Source organism: Symsagittifera roscoffensis, chromosome 5 (assembly GCF_963678635.1).
Source record: "Symsagittifera roscoffensis chromosome 5, txSymRosc1.1, whole genome shotgun sequence".
Taxonomy (NCBI): Eukaryota; Metazoa; Xenacoelomorpha; order Acoela; family Convolutidae; genus Symsagittifera; species Symsagittifera roscoffensis.
Window position 1 is genome coordinate 55,042,995 of NC_087066.1, and position 22,301 is coordinate 55,065,295.

General features: G+C 34.5%; 1 protein-coding gene across 1 annotated transcript; it reads left to right on the forward strand.

Moving 5' to 3' along the window:
- The first annotated feature begins 855 nt into the window (after positions 1–855).
- On the forward strand, positions 856–21,900 carry LOC134846211 (ephrin type-B receptor 1-B-like). Its single transcript, XM_063863473.1, has 16 exons — positions 856–1,236; positions 1,791–1,867; positions 2,307–2,536; positions 4,186–4,697; positions 5,619–5,790; positions 6,050–6,330; positions 10,997–11,179; positions 13,632–13,745; positions 14,020–14,271; positions 16,161–16,283; positions 17,393–17,602; positions 18,067–18,239; positions 18,581–18,679; positions 20,101–20,259; positions 20,664–20,908; positions 21,368–21,900. The coding sequence occupies exons 1-16, from the start codon at positions 1,170–1,172 to the stop codon at positions 21,660–21,662; spliced, it is 3,192 nt and encodes a 1,063-aa protein (XP_063719543.1). The 5' UTR covers positions 856–1,169; the 3' UTR covers positions 21,663–21,900.
- The last annotated feature ends 401 nt before the right edge of the window (positions 21,901–22,301 follow it).

Here is a 22,301-nt window from a genome sequence, read left to right on the forward strand (position 1 = left end):
ACATCCCAACACGCAAATATCGACTTTTATATTTTGAATGATTGGTCTGAACATTCTGTGCTACTTGCAGAGAAACCGGCTATCATCGTGTTTAATGTTTAAGATGTTAAGTAATCAGTCAATTTCTTTGGTGTTCGCTAAAAATTTCGGCCAAAATTTTGCCACCAACAAAAGCGGATTTCGAACCCATTTGTCTTGAGAAAATGTTCTACCTAGTGATGGATCAGGTAGATTTTTTTCTCAAGACAAATGGGTCAGCTCGACATCAAATTTTATTAGCAAACATATCCTGTTTCCATTGTAGATGGTCATCTTCAGCCTAGTCTAATCGATTTTAATGCTTAGCAAATATTCTTCTGAACAGTATTCAATAATATCAACTTTAAAGAAAATTTGAATCTTTCTGATCCTGGCTAAACACACAATCAGGTTTATCTTTAAATCAATATCGAGATCTGACAATTATCTGTGTACCTGAAACGTCTCGTTTGAGGTTTTACGACATTTTCTTGATGTTTTTGTCGTAATTCTGGGATAAATGATTCAAAAAGGATGTGAAATAACTGTAAAATTTATCGTCAATTGTAAACTATCGTCTCTTATATTTGGTTGTAATTCCTAAATTGCACCTGCTAAGTATAAAATTTTCACGCTTTAGTCTGTAAAAAATAGCAGTCGTTGGAATTTTAAATCAATTTTGACAAAGCCTGATTTTTATCTATTTGCCTACCCGTACTATTTTTTAAATACAAATAGACACTTTTTAGCCAATGAGCTTTGAGCATTTACTGACTTCAATATTCGCTTATTTTGAAAGGACTCTTTATTTAAATATGATTTGTAGAATATATTTTGAGTAATAAACGAACATTTGTCTTCGATAAATAAGCGTCCATGAGATTAAAATCTTAAAAAGTTACCAATTCATTGAATCAACTTCATTTGGCAGGTCTTTTTTATTTACTAACATAGTTATTCAGCCTTAACAGCGAATAAATTGCAAAAACTTGATTTTTTCATGCTTTATTAGTCTTGAAAGCTTCGATACTTGAAAAAAATTCTTCTTAAAATTTCTGTTGGTCAATGAATGACTTCTGATTGAGAAACTTTGGTCTGCATAACCAATTTGTGAAAACCTTCGTTTCTTAGAAAACTTTATATCAACAGAAATGGATCTGAGAAATCTTTCGATTCTTGTGACCCTTTTTTACGGTCTTTTCACCTTGGCAAACTGTGGTAAGTGTCTTCACCCTTTCTTATCGAGCGGAAAAGTAAAGCTGATTCTGACTTAAAGATTAAATTTCTCAATCTATACTACCATGTTGAAATCTATTTTTCAATCTATACTACCAATTGAAATTAAAAAACCAGCAAAAATTTTTTTTGAATTCTTCATTTTGTTACAAAATTGAACTCGTATTCAGATCTTTCTCAACAGAAATTAAAATCGATGAGAATTTTTAAAAGAATCATGTCATTGCTCTTTTTTTTCGAAAAAAGTATGCTCTATTGTTTTTCATGCTCTTGTTAAATAAAATTTAACAAGATTTTTGGAAATTTGTAAAAACAATTTTTCTACCGAAATCTAATTTCAAAATTGAGAAAAGAAATCTGCATCAATCCATTTGGTTGGATCAATTTTTGTCCATAATTTTGTACGCAGTTTTGTTTTTCAATTATTTTTTTTTACAGAAGAGGGTCTCGAACCAAAACGGGATTCGAACCATGTTGCAGTTGCAGTTGCACTTTATTCATTTAGCCCAAGATGGAACCATGTAACTTTGTTTTAGCCCAAGAATATCTATGGAACAGCAGGAGTGATGGGTTCGAGTCCAAACAATTCACTGGACATTTCACCTTCAACCAGGTCAGATACAAAAAGCACATTTTTGTTACTTGGAAAGTGTTTCAATTGATTTTGAATCGTTCCGTTCAACAAATAGACAAAAGGGTTTTTGGTCAGTTTTATTCAGACAGTTTTTCAGGGATAGGACTCAATAGTTGGAGATACAAAAGCCAAAACTGGATTTTAAAATACTGTCGGTCAAAAGGAGTTTTATGCTCGATCTCTTATTACATATTTATTGGAATATTTCAATTTTTTTTAAACCGATTCGTCCAAAAACTTATTTTTTTCTTGGAATATTTGAGTATTTTGCACTAATTTGTGGAATTTGTTTTTGCTTGAAAACTTGATTACAATCATTTTGAACTGTTTAACATGAGCTACTGGGCTGTTTTTCAGTGTAGTAATTATGCATGGTTGTTAGTATGAAATTCAATTCATATGGGTTGTTGTTTTGCAGTGGGAGCAGGTGTATGGCAGTTCTGGTGCAAGTGGACAACAACAACCCTCTTCGATTGGTGGTGAGACATTCGCAGTGTGCAACGACGACAGACTCAACAAAATCGGAAGTGACGACTCAGTCAGTAGTAGCGGAAGTGGAGGGGCAAGTGAGCCTCCTGTGATGAACTACCTCACTTCTCCCAGAATCCAAGTGCCGGAGGGGGCATCTTTCGTACAACTCAACTACAGGTAAGACCTCTTTTGATTGCTAATGCCAAATTGGGGTCTTTTTGTAATACGGCCAAGTTATCAAACTTGTCATCTTGTTATCAACTTGTTTGTGTTGAAAACATCGAGATTTTTTTTCTACTTTCGATTATAGTTTCAACCAATCAGATTCGAGCGTCATCATCAAACTTTCACTATAGCAAAAAAAAATAGTTTTTGGGCCGTATAACAGAAATGAACCCCAAATTGTTGGCAATATCTTCTTTGGTCAACGAAAATTAACTAAAATGCTCATTTTGAGTACGAATATGATTTTTTCTTTCATTTTAACATGCAAGCACCGGGTCAAAAAATATTCAGTAAAATCACCATTTTGTGACCGGTTAAGTTGCTCAAGGACAACGTTATTGCCAACGTTTTGACGTTTACTACAATTAACCATTCGCTTCGCCTAACCAATTTTTTCCCTAAGTCTCAAGGCCGAGGTTTAACGTCAATCATTTGTTTCAAATTTATTTCAGCTCCAAAGTTCAATTATGTCTTTTTTGAAGTTTCATGAGATTTATGTATACAAATATATTTTTCAATTTTCTGACGTCTATGAAGATTTGTGCGACGCTACTGGATACCTTTTTGGTGACAAACATTTTTGTTATTTTTTAAAGAAATTGTAGAAAGAGGAATAATAAAAGTTATTTGGGCTGGTTGAAATTTCTGTAGAAGTTTTCCTTTTTCTTTAAGGAACTTTGTTTTCCTTCTTTTTAGTTCAACTGGTGTAAAATTACATGTGTATTTTAATTCTGCAGACTGTTTTTGTTTTGAGGTAGTCCCTAAATTCTTGCTGGGTGCTTAATTCCCAAATTGAATTTCTGTCCGGATGGATTTTGGCCAGCGAGTCAAATATTTTTGTTTCATTGTTTTGTCAATTACGCCAACTGTTCAGCTGCGAAAGTGCATTAAGCGGAAAATTGAGGCGCCAAAATTACTAATTTATAAATTATAACCCGGTTTATTTCAGTTACTCGAACTTTTATGGCTAGGTTGGCCGATCAGCCTTGAAAACATGAGTAGAAAGTTGCAACTATGCTGAGTTTTGTTAGTTTATTTCAACCATTAGTTGTAAAAGGGGCTTATCCCAAAATACTTGGGTGTTTAATTAGCGAGTGAATGTCAGGAAAGAAAATGTATTTAGCCTGAATTAGTCTGATAAGCGGCGCTTAATTAGTGAAAAAATGTGACTGTTTAATTTCCTCTCAGTCTCGTAATCTGTTAAGTTGATGAAAAATCCAACGTTAATCACGGAACTCTTATTTTTTTGCAGATAAGGTTTAATGATGGAAAAACGTGTTTAAAAGTGTTATCATGTTTCGTTGAGTGAAAACGGCGCCTTGTGCCTTGTTATAAAAATGATTATTGACGTCAAGTTTTTTATCATGAATTGGTTACGTTTTTTAATGCTAGCATTTTGCTCTCATTTTTTGGGTGACATTATTATTGCAAGATTTTAAGTCCAGGGGTAACGCATTTTCTATTACTGACTATTGCTAATTACTAGACCAGAATTTTTTAATGATCCAGAATTTTTAATGATCAATATCAATGTGATCAATATCAATATCAATGATCAGTATGAGCAAAAAATGGTTCTAAAATTAACTTTTGTGTTATAGCATGGATATCGAAAACTCGCAAAGTCGACCCAATTCTCTCAAAGTTCTCAAATTCGAGACTTCGAACTACCTCAAATCGGAAGTGAGTCTTAAAGAGTACCAAGAATTCGCATACGTCAACGGCGAGTATTTCGACATGCTTGATGGTACTGCAATCTTGACTGTACCTGTTTCAAATTCCTTCATTTTTCTCGCTTTTTTCGACACCGGATATTGTGGATCAGTTACTATACACTCAATTCACACGAATGTTTGTCCAGAACAGCAATTTGGATCTATAGTTATGCCGAAAACTTACTCAGAACTGTCGAAAAAGAGAATAGCTCTTGATTTCGATACTGTAACCTGCGCTAAGGAATCGCAAGTTTCAAATTTCGAACAACAAATTGTGAAGTTTTGTCGGTTTGATGGAGTGTGGGAGAAACGAACACCCGCCGAACGAGATGACATGTTTTGTGTTTGCCTACCAGGTTTCTACGGCATGAAAAAAGATGGAAAAACCGTTTGTTCAGGTAAACCATTTTGTGTTCACTATTTTTATTTGTTCATATTTTTTTTAGCTTTGTGTAAAATTTGTTCTTAATAGAAGAGTTACTCTAAGTACTAACATTTCAAGCTAAGGATTAAATTGGTAACTATAACTGGTCTCTATATTTCAAAGATCTTTTCTTTATATTGAAATAGAGCCTGTTTTTTTTTCTCAAGGACGATTTTTTATGCAGTCTTTTAATTTCGATGCAATTTCGAACTGGCAATTTAGCTGGTTATGATAAGAGGCGAGCCTTTTATCGGCCCCACAGTTAGCTATGCCTTGATGTAGCTCTGAGTTTAAAAATACATTGTTCTCTTGATGACCGGATAAAGGGGAAGCACCCCCGAGCTCCTTAGTGCTCTTCTTTTGGACCCATACTCGAAATATACGTGTCAATTACTAACCCCAAAGCAGCGCTATAAGAACCCCCATTGAAAATTTGGAGTATTGTTCCGTAAATTGATTATAGCGCAATCACTTCAAAGTACTAAAATTTTCTGTTTGGAAAAGAAATCCTCGATCAAAGAATAGGTAAAATTTCAATAACACTCTGAACATTCGAGTTAAAACCGTCGTCTTGATTCGTTATAACCAGGCATCTAATTTTATACATTGAATATTAATTACGATTTTCTGCTTTCTATAAAGTTTCTCAGGTGGACAATATGAGGCAATCAATTTGTGTAAATGTAATTTTTATAACGCTCACTACCGGAATTTTTTGCCAATTTCGGCGACATGTTTATTTCTGAGCCCGATTTGAGGCATGTGTAACATATTTACAGGCGCCATAAAGACATAATGACAGCGTGATAGCGATTTTGGTCGCAATTAATTGTTAATGAGTATCGTTTTCACATTTTTATACAGTTTACAATATCAATTCTTGTTGCTTTTTCAGGCTGCGCTGCGGGTGAAATCAAAAATGAACCGGGAAATTCCTTCTGCAGAAAATGTCCCCAGAATTCAAAGCCCAATAGTGAACAGACTTTTTGTTCATGCAATTCGGGTTACTTCAGATCGAATGCGTCGAACCCTTACTACCCCTGCTACGCAGCACCTAGCCTACCGCTGTTAGTTGTTCAATAGATTCAGTCAAATCTATTTAGAAATCGCATTATGCATTGTAGCTTTATGCTATCCGAAATCGTCCATGTCTAAAAAGATTTCTATCATGTTTGGATTTTCAAAATAAGGAACATTAGATCAAAATAAATTACTGACAAGTTCTCAATTGATTGACTAGATTTCAACAAAACGTAGAATTTTTGATATCAAATTCACGAAAAAAAAAATTACGAGAGGGATTCGAATCCAGTTTTTTGTTTTCAGGAGCGTCAAAGCACAAGTCACTTTCACGGACGTCGAACTAAGTTGGACGGAACCAATGACTTCTCTTTCGCAGTGGTATGCAATCAAGTGCCTTTCATGTTCAATTCAGGAATCCCAGATGTTTGAGGCCTTCTCGACCATCCGAGATAATCCAGTGATGATTCAGAACTTGAAGCCAGAAACGGAATACAAGTTGCGCCTCGAAGTTTTCTCCGAAATAGTGGAAGCAAATCAACTACGAGTCCAAAGCAAACGAATCGATTTTAAAACGTCGTTTAAACGTTAGTCATTTTATTTTATTTTTTTTTCACGTGAAGATAACGTTTCCCACTATTTTGCAATTAAGTTGTGTGTGAATGTTTATAGATCAATTGGCAGCGTATGGTTAAGTGCGCAAGATATTATTCTGTTTCAAGGGATACATTTATTTTTGATGCTTCAACACACGTGAAGTTCAAACGGAACAGCTGACGATAATTGTTTGGAATAATTTTTTCAGTCATCTTTCATGACAATGAAAAACTGAGCAAAAAATTCACTTCATTTCAAAATGTTTTGGCGTAGCAAAAAATCTACATTTTGATGTTTTCAAGTTTCTTTTTTTTTGAGTATTTTTTTTCAAACCCTGGATAAGTTCTGTCATAAAGTAGTTTTCCTCGAGTGTTTGGCTATTTGATTGTAAATGGAAGTCCAAATCTCTCATATGGTGGTCTTATTTATGATAATTTCTGGGAATTTTTTGTTGTTTTTGTGCGAAGAGTCAAAATGGTCTGTTTTATATAAAAGAAGCTCTAAATATTTGCCATACGTCCCGCAGCTCAGTAGCTTTGCATGCTTACTTTGGAAGATTTCAGCGCTTTTACGATTTAGTTCACGCAGCGCTGCGAACATTCGGAATGGAGCTTCTCCTATGAACCCAACGGGAGTTTAATTCAAATCGTACTCTCAAAGCAACAAGACTCTATAAAACGGAGGGGTCGGATCATAAAGTTTATTAATGCATTTTAGTTATGGCTCCAATATAAACTTCTTAAAATACCATCAAAATATCAATCACTGGAAACTATTCCCTATAGACCTAAGGTCTTGATAATCTTGTTATTATGGCTTGATTCGAATCATAGTTTGTATATTTGTCATTTTTATACTTTCATTTATGCCTGGCGTATGGTGCCGCTAGTGAGGATAGATATATCTTTCAGGGAATTTAGATTAATTTTGATTTCATTCAAGTTCCTCAGCAATAAACTGTTAGTCATTAAACCAACTTTGAAAAAGTCGCCTTAAAATGTCGAAACTGTCCTTAGTGGATTTAGTACTTTAGGAAGCATTTCAAGTATTTCTCCGGGCAACAAGTGTTTATTTTGGGTTTGTGGGTAAATAAGCAAACATGTTTGACAAATGTTTACGAAGAGTTTCGTTTCTTCTGACAGTTAAGACACTTTGTAAACTTGGTTTAAGTAGTTAACCAACATTTCGTGGGTCAAAATCGACATTTCCTTGGCAAGACATAAATCCACATGTCAAAAGTGTACTTTTATCTCCCCCAGCGATAATTGTACAAACTTTTCCTGCTCAACTGTCCCAAAATATTGCAGCACGCCTTGCAAGTCGACCGAAGTTTGAGCCCAGAATAAGTCCCTTATCACCTGTGGCGAAATTGGTATAAACAAATTGTCAAAACACGGACATTAAACAAAAGTTAAATTTGCAAAAAAAAACTTTCAGCGAGATTCAGAAGCTACAGCTTGGTCAGAAACGTTAATGTTTTTAAAAGAGGACTTTACGTAGAAATTTTGTTTTTCTGTTTTTTTTTTACATTGCAAAAGCTATTCTTCAATCACGCTTAGATTTACTAAAATCTGACAGCATTTCCCCATATTATTTTTATCGCCATTTTCTGAAAATTTCGCTATGCGTGTTGTTGATTGCTGGCTATTAAAATAGGTAATTTATTGACTTGGTTGGTCACTTTTATCGAGCGATTTTTTTTGTCAAAAATAAAATTAAAAATGGAAATTAAATGTTTTTTTTTGAAGACATCGCTTTCATGTTCTTATTTTTGAGGTTTTATTGTGTAAAATATTGAATTGCAATTGCGATTTGTAGTTCTGTAAGAGCCGAGGTAGCTTTGGCTGCTTGAGCCTATTGAGTTCACTTGATTGAAGAGCCCCAGTTCAAGACCTATGAGTTGGAATATGAGGAAAGCTGGTTTATATTAGCTGTAACTTCAAAATAATTCCAGTGCTCTCAATCAATATCTCTGCGAGAGGTGCTCGGCGGAAGATGAAAGACTAAAGAGAGAGTGGTGTCCCTGCTATCTGCGGGAGCTAATGTCATTTCATCTCTAGTTCTGCAATTTTAACTTGCTATCAGTAACTTCATTTAAAACAAACGCCAACTGGAATTCATCCGCAATATGAACCCTGAATCAAGAGCGGGCTAATTTTGAGATGAATTTTGTGTACTTATATTTTAACTATATAAATATTTGCAATAAGGTAAAATTTATGATTCTGAAATTGTTCAAAGGACTTTTTTAATGCGCCAATCCGGAAGCATACATTTTTTAGAGAAAACTGAAGAGGTTTCATTTTGATCGATATGTCGAATAGTTTTCACCATTTAAGCATGCTCTTTTTGTTAAAAAACGAGTTTAGGGATCTATTAATTGGAATGATTTCAGTAAAAAAAAACATTTTTTGCTTACAAGCTTTTCGCTCCAACACTAAATCTGCGTCTTAGAGTTTTTCTTTTGAAATTATTTGCATGCACTTTTGGCGTGCCAGCTAGAGTGCGTAATTTTTCACGTTCTTCCGGATCGATTTTAGAGGAATTCTTAATTTAAAGGACGCCCTGTGCAGAGCTCAATTCAGACCTTGTCATTATTTAATTGAATTAGCCCGAAACTTCTCATCCATAACGCAATTTGACTAAATTGAATTAGAATACAAATATCAGCCACAAATTTGCCCGTAGAATCCCAATTAAGCCAGATAACTTCAGTTGACTACAGCGGGGTGGGTTTATCCACATAGTCTTCACTTTGAGTGATTTTCGTTAAAGGTATTTTTGATTTGTAGGGCGTGAATGTGAACTCTTTTTACCCACGGCAAGCGATCTATTTTTTTCAGCTTCTCGAGTTCCATTTTTTAAAAAATTTTTGAATACTTCCTTTGTTTTTTCTTTCTTCTTTCTTGGCCCTTTAAATTTATATTCCCACTACAAATCAGGCTGCCTCTTTTTAAGATAGTTGTAGGACGATATTATACTTCCCCTGAGGGCTATTTCTCTATGATATTTCTTTCTTATCATGATGAATATATACGATTATTACGATATATCAAGTACAAAGTGATCAAATTTGTCCAATTGTTGTTCACGAACAGCCTTGGCGCTTCTTGGGCTGACCTGAATTTTTCCAGGCTAGATTTTTGCCACGCCTCAAAAAAAATTTAGGGCAGACTTTTTGAGGACTGTAAATTGAATCACAAAGCCCACTTAACAAAAGACTTGTGCTTTTTTTGTTTTCTGAGCATTCGATACAAAAAGGGCAAAAAGAACTTCGATGGATTTTGCAAAACTAGCTGTCACTATTAAAAATAATGATATCTTTTTTTAATTTTACGATAAACCGCTGCTCAAAAAAATCGTTTAAGTTGCCCCAACTTGAAGATATTATTCGTCTGCTGTTGTTCAATTTTTCATTGTGAAGTTTTTTGATTTTTGGCAAAAAAAATCATTTTACTGAATTTCTGCAATTTTTTTGTGCTAAAATATGAGGCTCGCTAATTAAACCAATTCAACTTTTGAGCACTGTTAAAACGTAGTGTGATGCTGCTAATAAATATAAACATTTGCTGCTAAGCTTAATTGGAGCTGCTCGTTCAATCAATCTATCTTTTCTGGCATTTTTTTTCAATCGCTCTCTTTAAATGCTTCACTGTCAGTTGAACAACTTAGCACGTTAAGTTATTGCATTATTTGAGAAAAGTTTTGTGGTTTTTGCGTGGTAGAATTTGGATTTTTATGTCTTTTCAAGCATTTGTTATACGTTTACTTCTAGTGAACGATGCCCTGCAATCATGGTTTGTAATTGACGAAGATGAATTAAGTAATTGAGTAGTTTTTGTGTCAGCTCTACAACAATGTTAAATCTGATATTTGGTGCAAAAACATCAGTTTTTGAAGTTATACCGAAGCTTGTGGCGTTCGTTTATGTGCTAAGGTAAACTTAACGTATAACTATGCGGTATCTCATAACTATCAGCGTAGCAAGTAAGTTAATAAAGAATCAAAAAAATTACATCAAGCATGTTTGGTTTCCAGTCGAAAGATCAAACGTCCTGATGATTTTGGTAAATAACAAGCGGTGACCTTAAACTTTGCTTACTTGTCGAAATGCGTAAAAAGTCGGCATTTGCGTAAAAGTTGACATCAAAGTGAACAGTTCCATGAAATCGGCCCAGTTTTGTGGTCCTAAACAGTTTTGATGTTGTGATTAGAAGAGTTCATTGTGTATCTGGCATAACAGCCCTCGTATTGTGGAGGTTCATATGTTTTGGCTGGTGCTTAGTTTTTCACTGGATACAACACACTCAGATTTTGGGCGAAAATTCGTAATATGTGACAAATGTGAAAAAAAATAAGGAGTTGGCAAGAAGCGAACGCTTTCTCCTGTACGCTTACATTCGGCACGAGTGGTTTTAGTACACTGCGCTTGAATCCGTATTTGGCTTTTCATCTTCTGTCACGAATTGTCGTTTCGTGACACTCATAGATAAGGTCGGACGACATCTCAACCCAGAACTATGTTTCGATTCTGTTATAATATTTCTGTTATAATAAAAATGAACAATACTTAGACTGTCTAGATAACCAATCATGAATCCTCTGCGAATCGCAGAGACCACCAATTGTTATTGTAATATTTTCTTGTGATTTCAGTGAGTGTAGTTGAACCCTCTGTGAGTGTGATAGACAATCGACTTAAAGTGTCGTGGAAAGAACCTCTTCGGGTCCACCAGCAGACAGGTGTGAACAAACTGCGATACAAAGTTGAGGTCATGATCGATCACGAAAGGGCATTCAGCAGTCCAGAATTGGAACAGACCAGTTTCTCCTACCCTTGTAAGTCATCACAAGTCTCATTAGCTTCTCATGAAAAATACAAAATCATTTTTTGAGCTGAATTTTACTACCCGTTTTTAAGTGTCGATGATTGTGGTGAACGAACTTACACATATCGTGTTGGTTGTTCTACCGTTTTTTTGTCTGGAAAGTTTTCAAAAGTTGTTCACGCTTAAATTTGGATTTTTGCAGTTTGATGTTTCTTAAGTGCAATTCAAATTCATTTGCTAAAAGGTGGGCAAGTTACACTCTGCATTAACAACAAGGAAATGGCGCAAAAATTGTGAATAATTTCTACTTTCGAAAATTGATTTTAATTTTTAGAATTCCCAATGGAATAAAGAAACTATCCTACTGATCCAGTTTTCTCAAAATAATTTAGTTTTATCTCAACACAGTCAGTCAAAAAAGATTCTTGATTTTCAAAGAGCTTCAGAGCCAGATATATTTTCCTTGAAATTTTTTTAAAAGTAAATAGTCGTCTTTGTTGTTTTCTTCATTGACACTTTTCGTTTGGAGTTCATTGACACTTTTCAACAGTCTGTTGGCTTTGTGCATCATACTCAGGAGTTTTTGTTCTTTGATTTGTACCATAAAACAATTCCTAGGCGTTTGATATGGCGCTCAGGACTTAGTCACAAAGTTATTCATTGATAGAAAGATCTGTTGATATAGAGCCGATATGTTTTTTGTTTACTGGAGCGAAAAAGATAACTCGAAACCCTGATCGTTTACTTTCACCTGAATGGGTAGGGGGGGGGGGGGTAAATATAGGCGCATTAACTTGATTACTTTACCCTCCCTGTTTGTTGTCCAAAGATGACCCAAGCAAGTGTCTAAACAAACAACTGCCAATTTTGAGTTGAGGAAAGTCAAAATGAATTTACAAACATGCTTCTTTAGAAGTGGTTGTAAAGTTCGCAGATTCTTCAACTGCGATTCTCGATAGAAGAGATTGATTCTAATTGAATTAGGACCTTAGCGGCATCCTTCGGCTGTAAATTATAAGGCTACGCAATATGCGTGATGTTGAAATATGCTCTCTTTAATCAAATTCTATTTACAATTTTAGCATAAGGGCTCCTTCTCAAATAAGCTCCCTTCATATAAATTTAAAGATGATGCTAAACTTAAGTCTGTTAAAACTCTAGAGAATTGTTTTACAACATTTTATGCGAAGCCAATTTTTTCCCCTCCAGCAAAGCGGAAAAGTTATTTTTTAAATTCACTAAAAAATGTGGAAAAAATGTAAGCCTCATTGATATTTCGCCCCTTTCCTGGGTTAATAACGCCTAATACACAAGCTTGCAGTTATAAATTAGTTATAAATTTTCATAAAACACCTCTGAGGTTTGGATTTACGACAAATGTGAATTAAATTTAAGGCGTTAACATGGAAGTTGGGTTATTAATAAAAATCTATAAAGAGAAGGGAGGTGTTTATGGTTGGAAATAACGGTTAGGCCGATATTTAAAATCCCGAGACATTTTGAACTACGGATGCACCATTTTTGATTCAATTAAATTGAAAATATCAAATTAATAAAAGCCAATTTTTAGAACTTTTTTGGCTTTGATTTAATAAAAATAAACACGTTTTATTTCGCGCGACCGATTGATTCAGTTCTAGATTTATAATCCGAGGTCTTTTATTTTTTGACAGCTGTTAAATGAAGCGATTTTTGTTGCTCTATTTTTGGCATCAGTCGATTTTTTTCTTTGTGTTCAAATTTTATACACCTATTTTTATGATCACCTTTGATGATATTTTGATGGCTCATTTTGGAAGCGAAAATTTGCTTTAAACGTGCAACCAAATGCCAGAATTGTAGGAGCTCTTGGTAACACTTAGCGGCCGATCTAGGATTTTTCTCACGGGGGGGGCCGATTTTCAAACATTTTTTCGAATATTTTGTTGACCTTTTTAATTTTTTTTAGTCGGCCAAATTGATTTTAAAAAGGCCAAAACAGACCAAAAACGGCACAAAATAGGCACTTTTTGAACAGTTTTGACCGAAAAATTGTGTTTTTTTTTGCGCGCGCTCCCTCCTTAAAAATAGTATATATTGGCGCAAAAATAGTGGAAGTAGTATACATATTTGCCCCTCAAAAAAGTATATATTTGCCCCTCAAAAAAATGGAGGTCTTAAAATGGAAGCAAAGGGCGAACCCTTTGGGTATTCAGGGAGTCTAATACCTGAGGGGAGGGGGAGGAGGGCGTCCACCTACAACAACCCCCTCCCCCCAAATCCGCTACTGGTGACAGTATATGTTGATCCAATATTTCGGATCAACATATACTGTCGGATCAACATATCAACATTTGGCCGAGTAAGCATTTTTTGCTAAAGCGTTTTGGCCCGAATTTGAAAAATAAGACGAGAAATGTTATATTGGTATTTTGAATCAGTTGTTTTTTCTATTGTAGAATATTGCATATTTTGTGTTTCAGTGCCTGTGATGTCTATTGCTCCGTCTGATAATGTGCCCCTGTCAATCAAAATAGGCATTGTGAGCAACGGGTCCGTCTACTGGGGAGACGAGATATTCGCATCAACTGTCGGAAGTAAGTTGAAGGAAACACCACGTCTGATATGTATTTCTGTCTTCTTTTCAACCCCATTAACAGAATCTAGCTTTAATTAAATGTTCTTAATTAGCAATACTACGTTTTTTAGACCCAATTACTTCTAGCAATAGAAATTGTTTTGGTGATAAGTAAATTTGAGTTTTAACCAGTAGAACCGTTTTGAGGGAACCGTCATGCCTTTAATTAATTGATGATTTAAACAATCATTTTTTCAAGCTAAGGTTTAAGAAATAATGTTTTTCTTTTGTAGGTGGACACAGTCTTTTGGACCCTAGTATGTCCCGTTATGTCATGGCTGTGGGCATAATGCTGTCCATGCTCCTTTTGGTGGCCATACTTGTATGCGGAGTGATTTGTATGGTTCACAGGACCCGATCTATGGCCAAGTATGAGCAGCATCTATGGAATGTGCAGGCCCATACTCCAAGTGGATATTATCCCGCCAGTACTAGTGACAACCATTTAGGATACGATTACGCAACACCTCCTCTTATGTCAAGCTGTGAGCTCATTATTACATAACCTTCTACCTTTGTTACGTAACACTTAATATCACTTGCTTTAGTAATACGCTCTTTTTTCTCTTTTTTTTTGTCAATGTTTTAATGCATCAAAAATATTTAAAAATAGGCTTATATTAAACAAAATCAGACAAGTCATCATTAATTAAAGCAAAAAAGGCTGTTCAAATCTTGTCTATTCGCCAAGTCTATTGATATTTTCAATTGATTTATTGAATCACCTGCAACTAGATTGAACGAGACTCTCAAAGTTTACCTAAAGAAGTCTTAATAATCTAGAATGAATTATGATTAGATCATTCGCCTGGTCTCGAAAGTTAAGTTGATGTGCTGATTTTTGATTAATTGTCTTTCTTTCAAGAAGTGACAAAATATTTCTAATTTGATTAAACATCATTTGTGTACTAACTTTTTCAAAAAGTATGTTTTTATGAAGAACGATATATTACTTATAAAAAGGAGGGAGGCGCAATTTTAATCTGTTTTGCTTTGAAAACTGATTTGAAAAAAAGTGGGCGCTTAGACATCTGAGCTTAAATTGAGGTGAACCGTATCTTTTCTGCCCAAAATTTTGCCGTGTGACTTCAACATGTGACTTCATTTTTCAAGCAATAAAAATATAGGCAAGCCTAATTTTCATTAGTATATGAGATTTTTTAATGCTTTTTTAGGGTGGAACGCTTTGCCTCGTTAAACACGCGAAGCGCCACCTGAGAGCAAAAATTATCGCCTAAAAACTGCAAGCAATTATGAAAAAAAACTGAGTAAGATTACTCGTATCTTGAAAATTAATTTGCGCTAAAGGCTTGAAGTTGAAAATTTTAAATTGAAGCAAAAAAAAAAAATGAAGCGTTTTGCTAGAAAAATCACGAAAATTGTTAAACGAAATGATGCAAGCAAAGGGAACTTCAAACTTCAAAGGATAATTTGAAATGAATTTTTCATCCGAAATTGTTAATTTTATTCAAAGTACTATTTTCGACATTTTTAAGTGTTTTTGAACAACTATTCAAAATTGATTATAATTTTGAAAATTTCAATTTTCCCTTTGTTTTTTCTTAATTTTACCTTCTAAGGTACTTAAATCTTTCATCGGCGGTGCAATTATTTTTTTAATGCTGTGTTATTTTTCAGCTAGATTTTCAAGTGCTAGTTTTTTTCTGTTCTGTTGAAGTTACAACTAACTTAACTGCGAAGATCCAAAACTAATTTTTATTCGTTGCTTAAACTGAGCATAAATGTTTGATCTCGTTTTTTGAGCAGTAAAATAGTATTGGCAGGCAATACATTAGTTTTTTAAGAACATACTTGTAACAAAAAATCTTACGATTTTTCCTTTTTTTCTAGCTATTCTTATCTTTAAAATATTCATATTTGCTAAAAGGGGAAAATTCTTTCTTTCGATAATTTACAAATTTCGTTTATGAAGATCTATAAGTGCTTACTTAATACTCAAAATTGATTAAAAAAGTATTAAAGTTTTTCATGTACCGCGGCTTTCCAGATTTATCAAATGATTGTAACCTCTTCTAAAAGAGCCTTGCAAACTTTTGAAAGTATTTCTATTTAAGAATTGAAGTTTGTTATGTAAAACAAGCAATCTGACCGATATATGTTTTAAAACAGGATATAAGTGAGCCATAAATTGGTAGCTTTTTTTAAAAGGGTCATTTCGTTGCAAAATAGCCTAACAAAATAAATTGAAAATCCGTTCGAAATGATTTTTGATTTAATCTAAATTAATTATTTGTTTTATTGGGCCAAAAATGACATGCCTTAGCTGATGAAAAAATTGTATATGAAATATTTCACTGAAATTTTGAGCTGCATTAATTAGTTCTTTGTAATGAATGTTAGTTCTTTGTTTCAGATAACCTGAACAACATTCAAGCGTTCGTGGAACCTAGTCTCTACGAAGATTTGTACTCGATAGCTGCCGACTTTTGTCCTAATCTACCGCCGAACTCGGTTCAAATCGGGAAGCGAATCACTGGTAGGTGTCTCTACAATTCATCTGTTCTCTAACTGATTTGTACGAGTAAAAAATCATTTACTTAAAAGTTCTCTCTGAAACACTTTTAACTCATATAATTAGACATTAAAATTTTAAAGTTACAACGTAAAAATTTTCGTAACAGCAAATTACAGATAATACCATCAATTCTTATAGGGTATCTTTAATGTGTTGTCCCAACCCAATGCAAATTTTACCATCGTGTTTTAAAGTATACACATAAAGACAAAAATTCCCGCTCCGAAAAAAAATATTTTAACCGAATTCTGATTAGAATTTGTAAAAAGAGAATAGAAAGATACTTGAAGATGAGTTGAATTTTTTTAAATGTTAACAAAAGACGTGGCGACTAGAATCTTGAGAACTTGATGTTCCATTTTGGCAAAGAAGTTCCTTTAGCGTCTGAACAAAAAGGCATTTTTATCGCTCAATGTGGGAACAATTAGCGACTAAGACTAAATTTTATTGTTCCATCAGTATAAGTTTCTCTTGAATAACATTTAACCTAATTGATTTCCCTAACCTGCTGGGTTGTAATCAAAACATTGGGAATTTGTTGCCATCGCTAGCAGGAAATTGAAGCCCCATGCATCGAACAAAATCTTTTCTCAGTTTCCTTATTTTGTTTCATTAGCTCTGCCTGTTTAATGATCTATTTGAAAGAATTAAGCAGTCGTAGTTAGCCTGTTTTTTTTTCATGTTTTTTAAACATTTTTCGTTGTTACTGCAGAAAATTTTCAAATGAAATTTGCAACTTGAAAGTAAGCAAAGACAATTTTGTCTCTGAAATCAATTCACTGGTGCCAAATTTTTCACTTAGACGGTGATTGAAAAAATAATGAAGGGAAATGGCCATTTCGAAGTCAATAGTCAAGAACAGTAACATCCTAAATTAGCTGAAAGTCTGATGTTGAGTTACTTGACTGAATGTCAATCATGATATAATATTATTTATGCTTGGACTAAAAAAAATAGTTTCGATTTAAAAAAAATCTATCAAAAATTCGACTAGAAATCTCCTTTCTTGTGAAATTTTCTGAAACCGAATCCTTGGAAAAGTTTAATTTTTGATGCATTTGCCGTTTCAGACACGACATTCGAGGGTCAAATCTTCGGAGTGGTGAGTTGTCACAACCCCACTTTGTGTGCAGTGAAGCTGGCCTCGCCAAATGCCATCGATGCCTCCACAGTTTCGATCGAAGAGAAACACTCAAAGAGGAGATTCTTGGTTGAGGCTGTCACCATGTCTCAGTTCCATCACTGTAATGTGCAGAAAATACATGGGCTCATATATTCAGGTAGGAAATACAAGTTATCTCTAATTGTACGAATATAAAAAATGTTAAAAAAATCGGGAGTAAGACAAAATTCCGACGTGGAAAAATGGAACAAAAAATTGGATAAATTACGAAGGTGATAGAAAAAATCCGAAATATGAAAAATTGCAGTAAAAAGCCAAAATGAAAATTTTGCTGCAAAAATGCGAAATATTAAGAAAAAGTAGATTCAACCATATGAAAGACTGAAAAATTTAAAATCGCTCGAAACCTTCCAAGACACTGCTACGTCCTAAAAATTGGAAAAAGTGGATTCATACAAAAACTAGGAAAATGTCATAGTTTTCTGAGTGTATGAGTTCCTAAATTGTTCGGTGCTTCCCTAAATTGCTACCAAAAAGTGCTGTGTTTGAGCTTTTCAGATATTTTTTCCAATTTTACTTGCTGTTTTTTTTTTTGCATTTTAATCTGGATTTTTTTTTCAGCTGAATCACCTTATATGGAAATGGCCACTGAATTGTGCAATCGGGGATCTCTCAAACAGTCTTTGATGGAGACGCAATATTGGGCACACAACCAGCACAGCACTGTCTTTTTCCTACTTAGAGGAATAGTCCACGGCATGGAATATCTACACGATTTGGGATACCTACACAAGGTATAAATTATTATTCTTTTCATCTCTAAATTACTAAATTAGACACAATAAAATGAAATATCATTTACAACAAAATGTCAGATTTTATATGGATTATATAAAGCCCTGAGAAAACAATGCAATTTTTAATGACAGGTTAAGCATTGAATGGAAACAATTGTATGAAAAATTGTCTATCAAAATAATTTGGCCAATAAATAATTTTGCCTGCAGCAAGCTAAGAACGTTTTCATCATTATTCTAAAAGAAAATCAAAGACAAATCTTTCTGGCCTGGAGTATTTGCCGATTCATTTACTTTTTTTAGTGATGTTAACATTTTGAACTTGTTTCATGTTTTAGGTATTAAGAGCGCAGAATGTACTGATTACACACAATAACGTGGCTAAAGTTTCCGGTTTCGACGAGCGGGCCTATCTCGAGGAGAATGATACAGCTACGGTACGTTTTTTGTTACTTTCTCACCCGAGAAATTTTAGCAATACGGACTACGATCCCGGTATTCATTCAAAAAAGCTATTAAAAATTTAAATCAAGTCGCAAATTTTTTTTCAAAGTGCAGAATATGTAAAAACATTGATTAAATTATTGAATTTTGATCGAAATGATTTGTAATTTGCGGTTATGTAAAAGCGAGGGCGCTATCTTCAATATTAGGGCGGCTCTGCGAATTCTTATCCGATAGGCACACCCATGTTTTCATAAATTTTTATCTATTTTGCCTCCAAGGGCTGAGTTTTCCATTTGGCTTTTTACACTTCCTGTGATATTATCTGATATTATTTGGAAAAGCGCCTCACTCCTCGACGCCGCTTATCTGTTTTTCAATAAATCTCAATTGATTCTCATCTTCAAGCTGATGTCACTTTACTAAGCACATAAGTTAGTAATTTTTATAAATTTGGTCAGCCACAGAGCTTTTGTGAAATGAATTTCAAAGGAGTTGAATTGAGTATAATGAATATGCTGTACCGAATGAGTTTCTTGATACCGTGATGCTGAAAAGTGAATAAATTTTTCAAAGCTATTTTTGTGCTCATTGATATAGTTAAAGCAATTTTTGAACTATTTAAATTAGTAAATGAAATAATAACTGAAGTGAATTTTATGAAGGTCCTTACGTTCACTTACGGAAGCAGCGATATGTTGTTAAGATCAATCTGTTCCTTTTTCTCAGGATGGCAAGTTTGCGGTGCATAGCCGAACCTGCCTAATCTAGAACATACTTGTGCTTCAAGAACAAACAGTCAAAATAATTCAGTTGAGTTTTTCATGGCGCAGCTCTGTAAACCACTAATCTTTTTTTGAAAACTTATTTTTTGGATAATTTTTTAAAAACTAGTCTTGGAAACTTTGGTTTTCGCTTGAGCAGATAAATTAAATCATACGGGAAGCGGAAATTGACCCACGTATCTGCAACTTAGTCGAAAGTTTGGTGATTCAAGGTTCGTAATGATGCGTGCTCGAGATATTACTTAGAATCACGATATTTTTAAGGTTAAGCAATACTTCCAAGCCCAGAAATAGTAAATAAAATAGCTTGTAGTTCTGAATCAGGCTCAACAGCGGTTCGCCTTTCCCTACGATAAGCGGCCTTTAAAGAAACAAGCATGCTCGCTTGGCAATCCAAAGATTTCCGGATCGATGCCCATTCGCTCACAATTCGTCTGAATTTAAAAAAAACACACTATCATATATATTCCTTTTTTTCTTCGAAATTCGGAACAATAAATAATGGTGGGGAGCAAAAAAAAATTGGGTACAGCGCTGTTTTTAGGCGCGACAGATCAAAGATAGATCTTTTCTTTCATTTAGGCCAGGTATTGTAACCTATCACGAAGAGTTTTTGTTTGTTGCTCCAGGCGCTGGATGAGTTAGATCTGGTGCCATGGCAGCCGGCAGAAGTGATCCAGCAGAACAAGTTCAGTGCCGCAGGAGATGTGTTCTCTTTTGGAGTTCTGTTCTGGGAAGTTCTACATGACTGCAACCAGAGACCTTACAATATGGACTCAAGCAAAGAGGTTCGTTAAGTGTCTTATGTGGCTTTTGCCCAAAAATTCATCTAAATATACATGTTTTGGCCATTATAAACCACCCCCCCCCCCCCTTGAGTATCATGAGTAATCATCAGTGTTATTTCCACAGATACATCGCCGTACTCGTCAATTGTAACATTATGTAATAGTTCAGAGATTGCAGTTCTATTAAAGAACTGTTTTTCAAAAGCGTTTGTTTTGATAATCACGATCGCTCGGAATTGTGGGAGAATGATTGGAAAGGACAGTAACAATAGTCATAAATCTAATTTTGACATCGTGGTTATTTAGGTATTTGGGTCCAATTTTGGGTAATTAAGTCAAAAAAAGTTTCCACGCGAAAAATGAAATTCTGTTTTCTTGTTTTCTAACATCTTTTTTTGTTTTAGGTCGCACTGAAAACCTGCGAAGGCAAACGTCCCCCAATCCCTGTCGAAGTTCCTCAGTGGGTTGAGAATTTGATCACGTGCTGCTGGACTGAAGACTTGATGAGGCGGCCGATGTTTTCAGTGATCAGACAGCAGATAGACGCACTAATCATGAACAACTCAATGCCTCACGCTAAATTGTCATCTCTGTCTCACGAACAAGACCCGATGAGTCAGTCGCTATACGTCAGCCCCAACCGAATCAAGTGAGTTTTAGATTGCGTTAACATAGAATTTTATAGTTAAAGCCAAATTGTTGGCAATATCGATGACCGTGAGCAATTTAATAGGTCAAAAAATATATCATTTTAGGCAAGAACTTTTTTTAAACAGTTTTTACGTGTCAAAATAAGTGAGAAACTAAAATTTGACTTCGAAATGAGCTGTTTTAGGTTAATTAATTTCGTTCAGATTCGTTGACCGAAAAGGAAACTGCCAACAATTTGGCATTAACTATAAATAAAATGAACGAAATAATCTTAACAAATAGAACCAGGAGCTATTAAAAGGCTATTTCGGGAAGAAAATAATGGTACAACACTGTTTTTGTTGTTCAAAAAATATTCTGGATAGCAATGTTTTTAACCAGTTATTAATTTATTTACCTAGCAAAACATTTTTGATGCATTTTAGATAACCCTTCAAATAAGTACCTTGTGTTTCAGTTTAATGCAACCCTCTCAGTATTACGACTTCGACGTAGCTAAGTGGCTACATAGTCTCAAACTAGAAAAACTCATCCCGGCGTTCGATAAAATGGGGATCACTTCACTTGAGCAGGTGTCAATGCTGAAAGAAACGGACTTGACCTCTATGACTAATCTGAATAGTCGCCAGAGAAAGAAACTCCTGAATAGTATTGCGCAATTCAACTTGAAGACATCTGCTTCACCCACTAATCCGATATCCTCTTTAATCATGCGGGATAAAATGGACGCATACCCGGATCATGTAGTGTGAATAATATCAAGACGATTTCGAAATTCAAACTCATTTTCATTCCTGAGCTTAATCGGCTCAATGAGAAAAAAAAAACTCGAAATCAGTTCGTTTGAAATTGAAAGAGAACTTTCGCTTGTTCATCATATTCTTTTTGTAATAATCAGTTAGTTTTTGATAGAAATTGCGACGATAAATGATGTTGTTTTTGCATGTTCACTTTTCCTTCGTTTGCTGAATTAAATTTGTATCATTTAAATGTTTTAAGCAATTTTAACTTACCATGACCCATCGTCGTATACCGGCGAAGCTGCTTCTTAAATTGTTTTCAAAAATTAATATAAAGCAGTGTTTGGAAAACTTAATGAGAATTATGGAATTATTTTTCCGACCATTTGAAAATGTTAATGTTTTTTTCCACGCAAAAATAGGTACCACAAAAAATTATTGGAATGGGCCGAGTGATATATCATTTTAAGGCCCTTTTGGTCGTGATTCGAACGGCATAAAAAATGTTCCAAATTTTTTGCCCAGTGTTGAAACAACCGGCTTAACTTTTATTCCAATTTCGAGCGAATTAGGCGATCGAGTAACGTGCGTTAAATATAAATATTAACCATTTAGATTTAAAAATTTAAAGTTCACTAAAAAGAAAAACAG

Bases quoted from the DNA above. Each gene is read 5' to 3' on its own strand.
- LOC134846211 (XM_063863473.1), top strand. From the start codon at position 1,170: ATGGATCTGAGAAATCTTTCGATTCTTGTGACCCTTTTTTACGGTCTT. The intron at 1,868-2,306 runs GTCAGATACAAA...GTTGTTTTGCAG, and splicing joins GACATTTCACCTTCAACCAG to TGGGAGCAGGTGTATGGCAG. The intron at 16,284-17,392 runs GTAGGTGTCTCT...TTGCCGTTTCAG, and splicing joins AATCGGGAAGCGAATCACTG to ACACGACATTCGAGGGTCAA.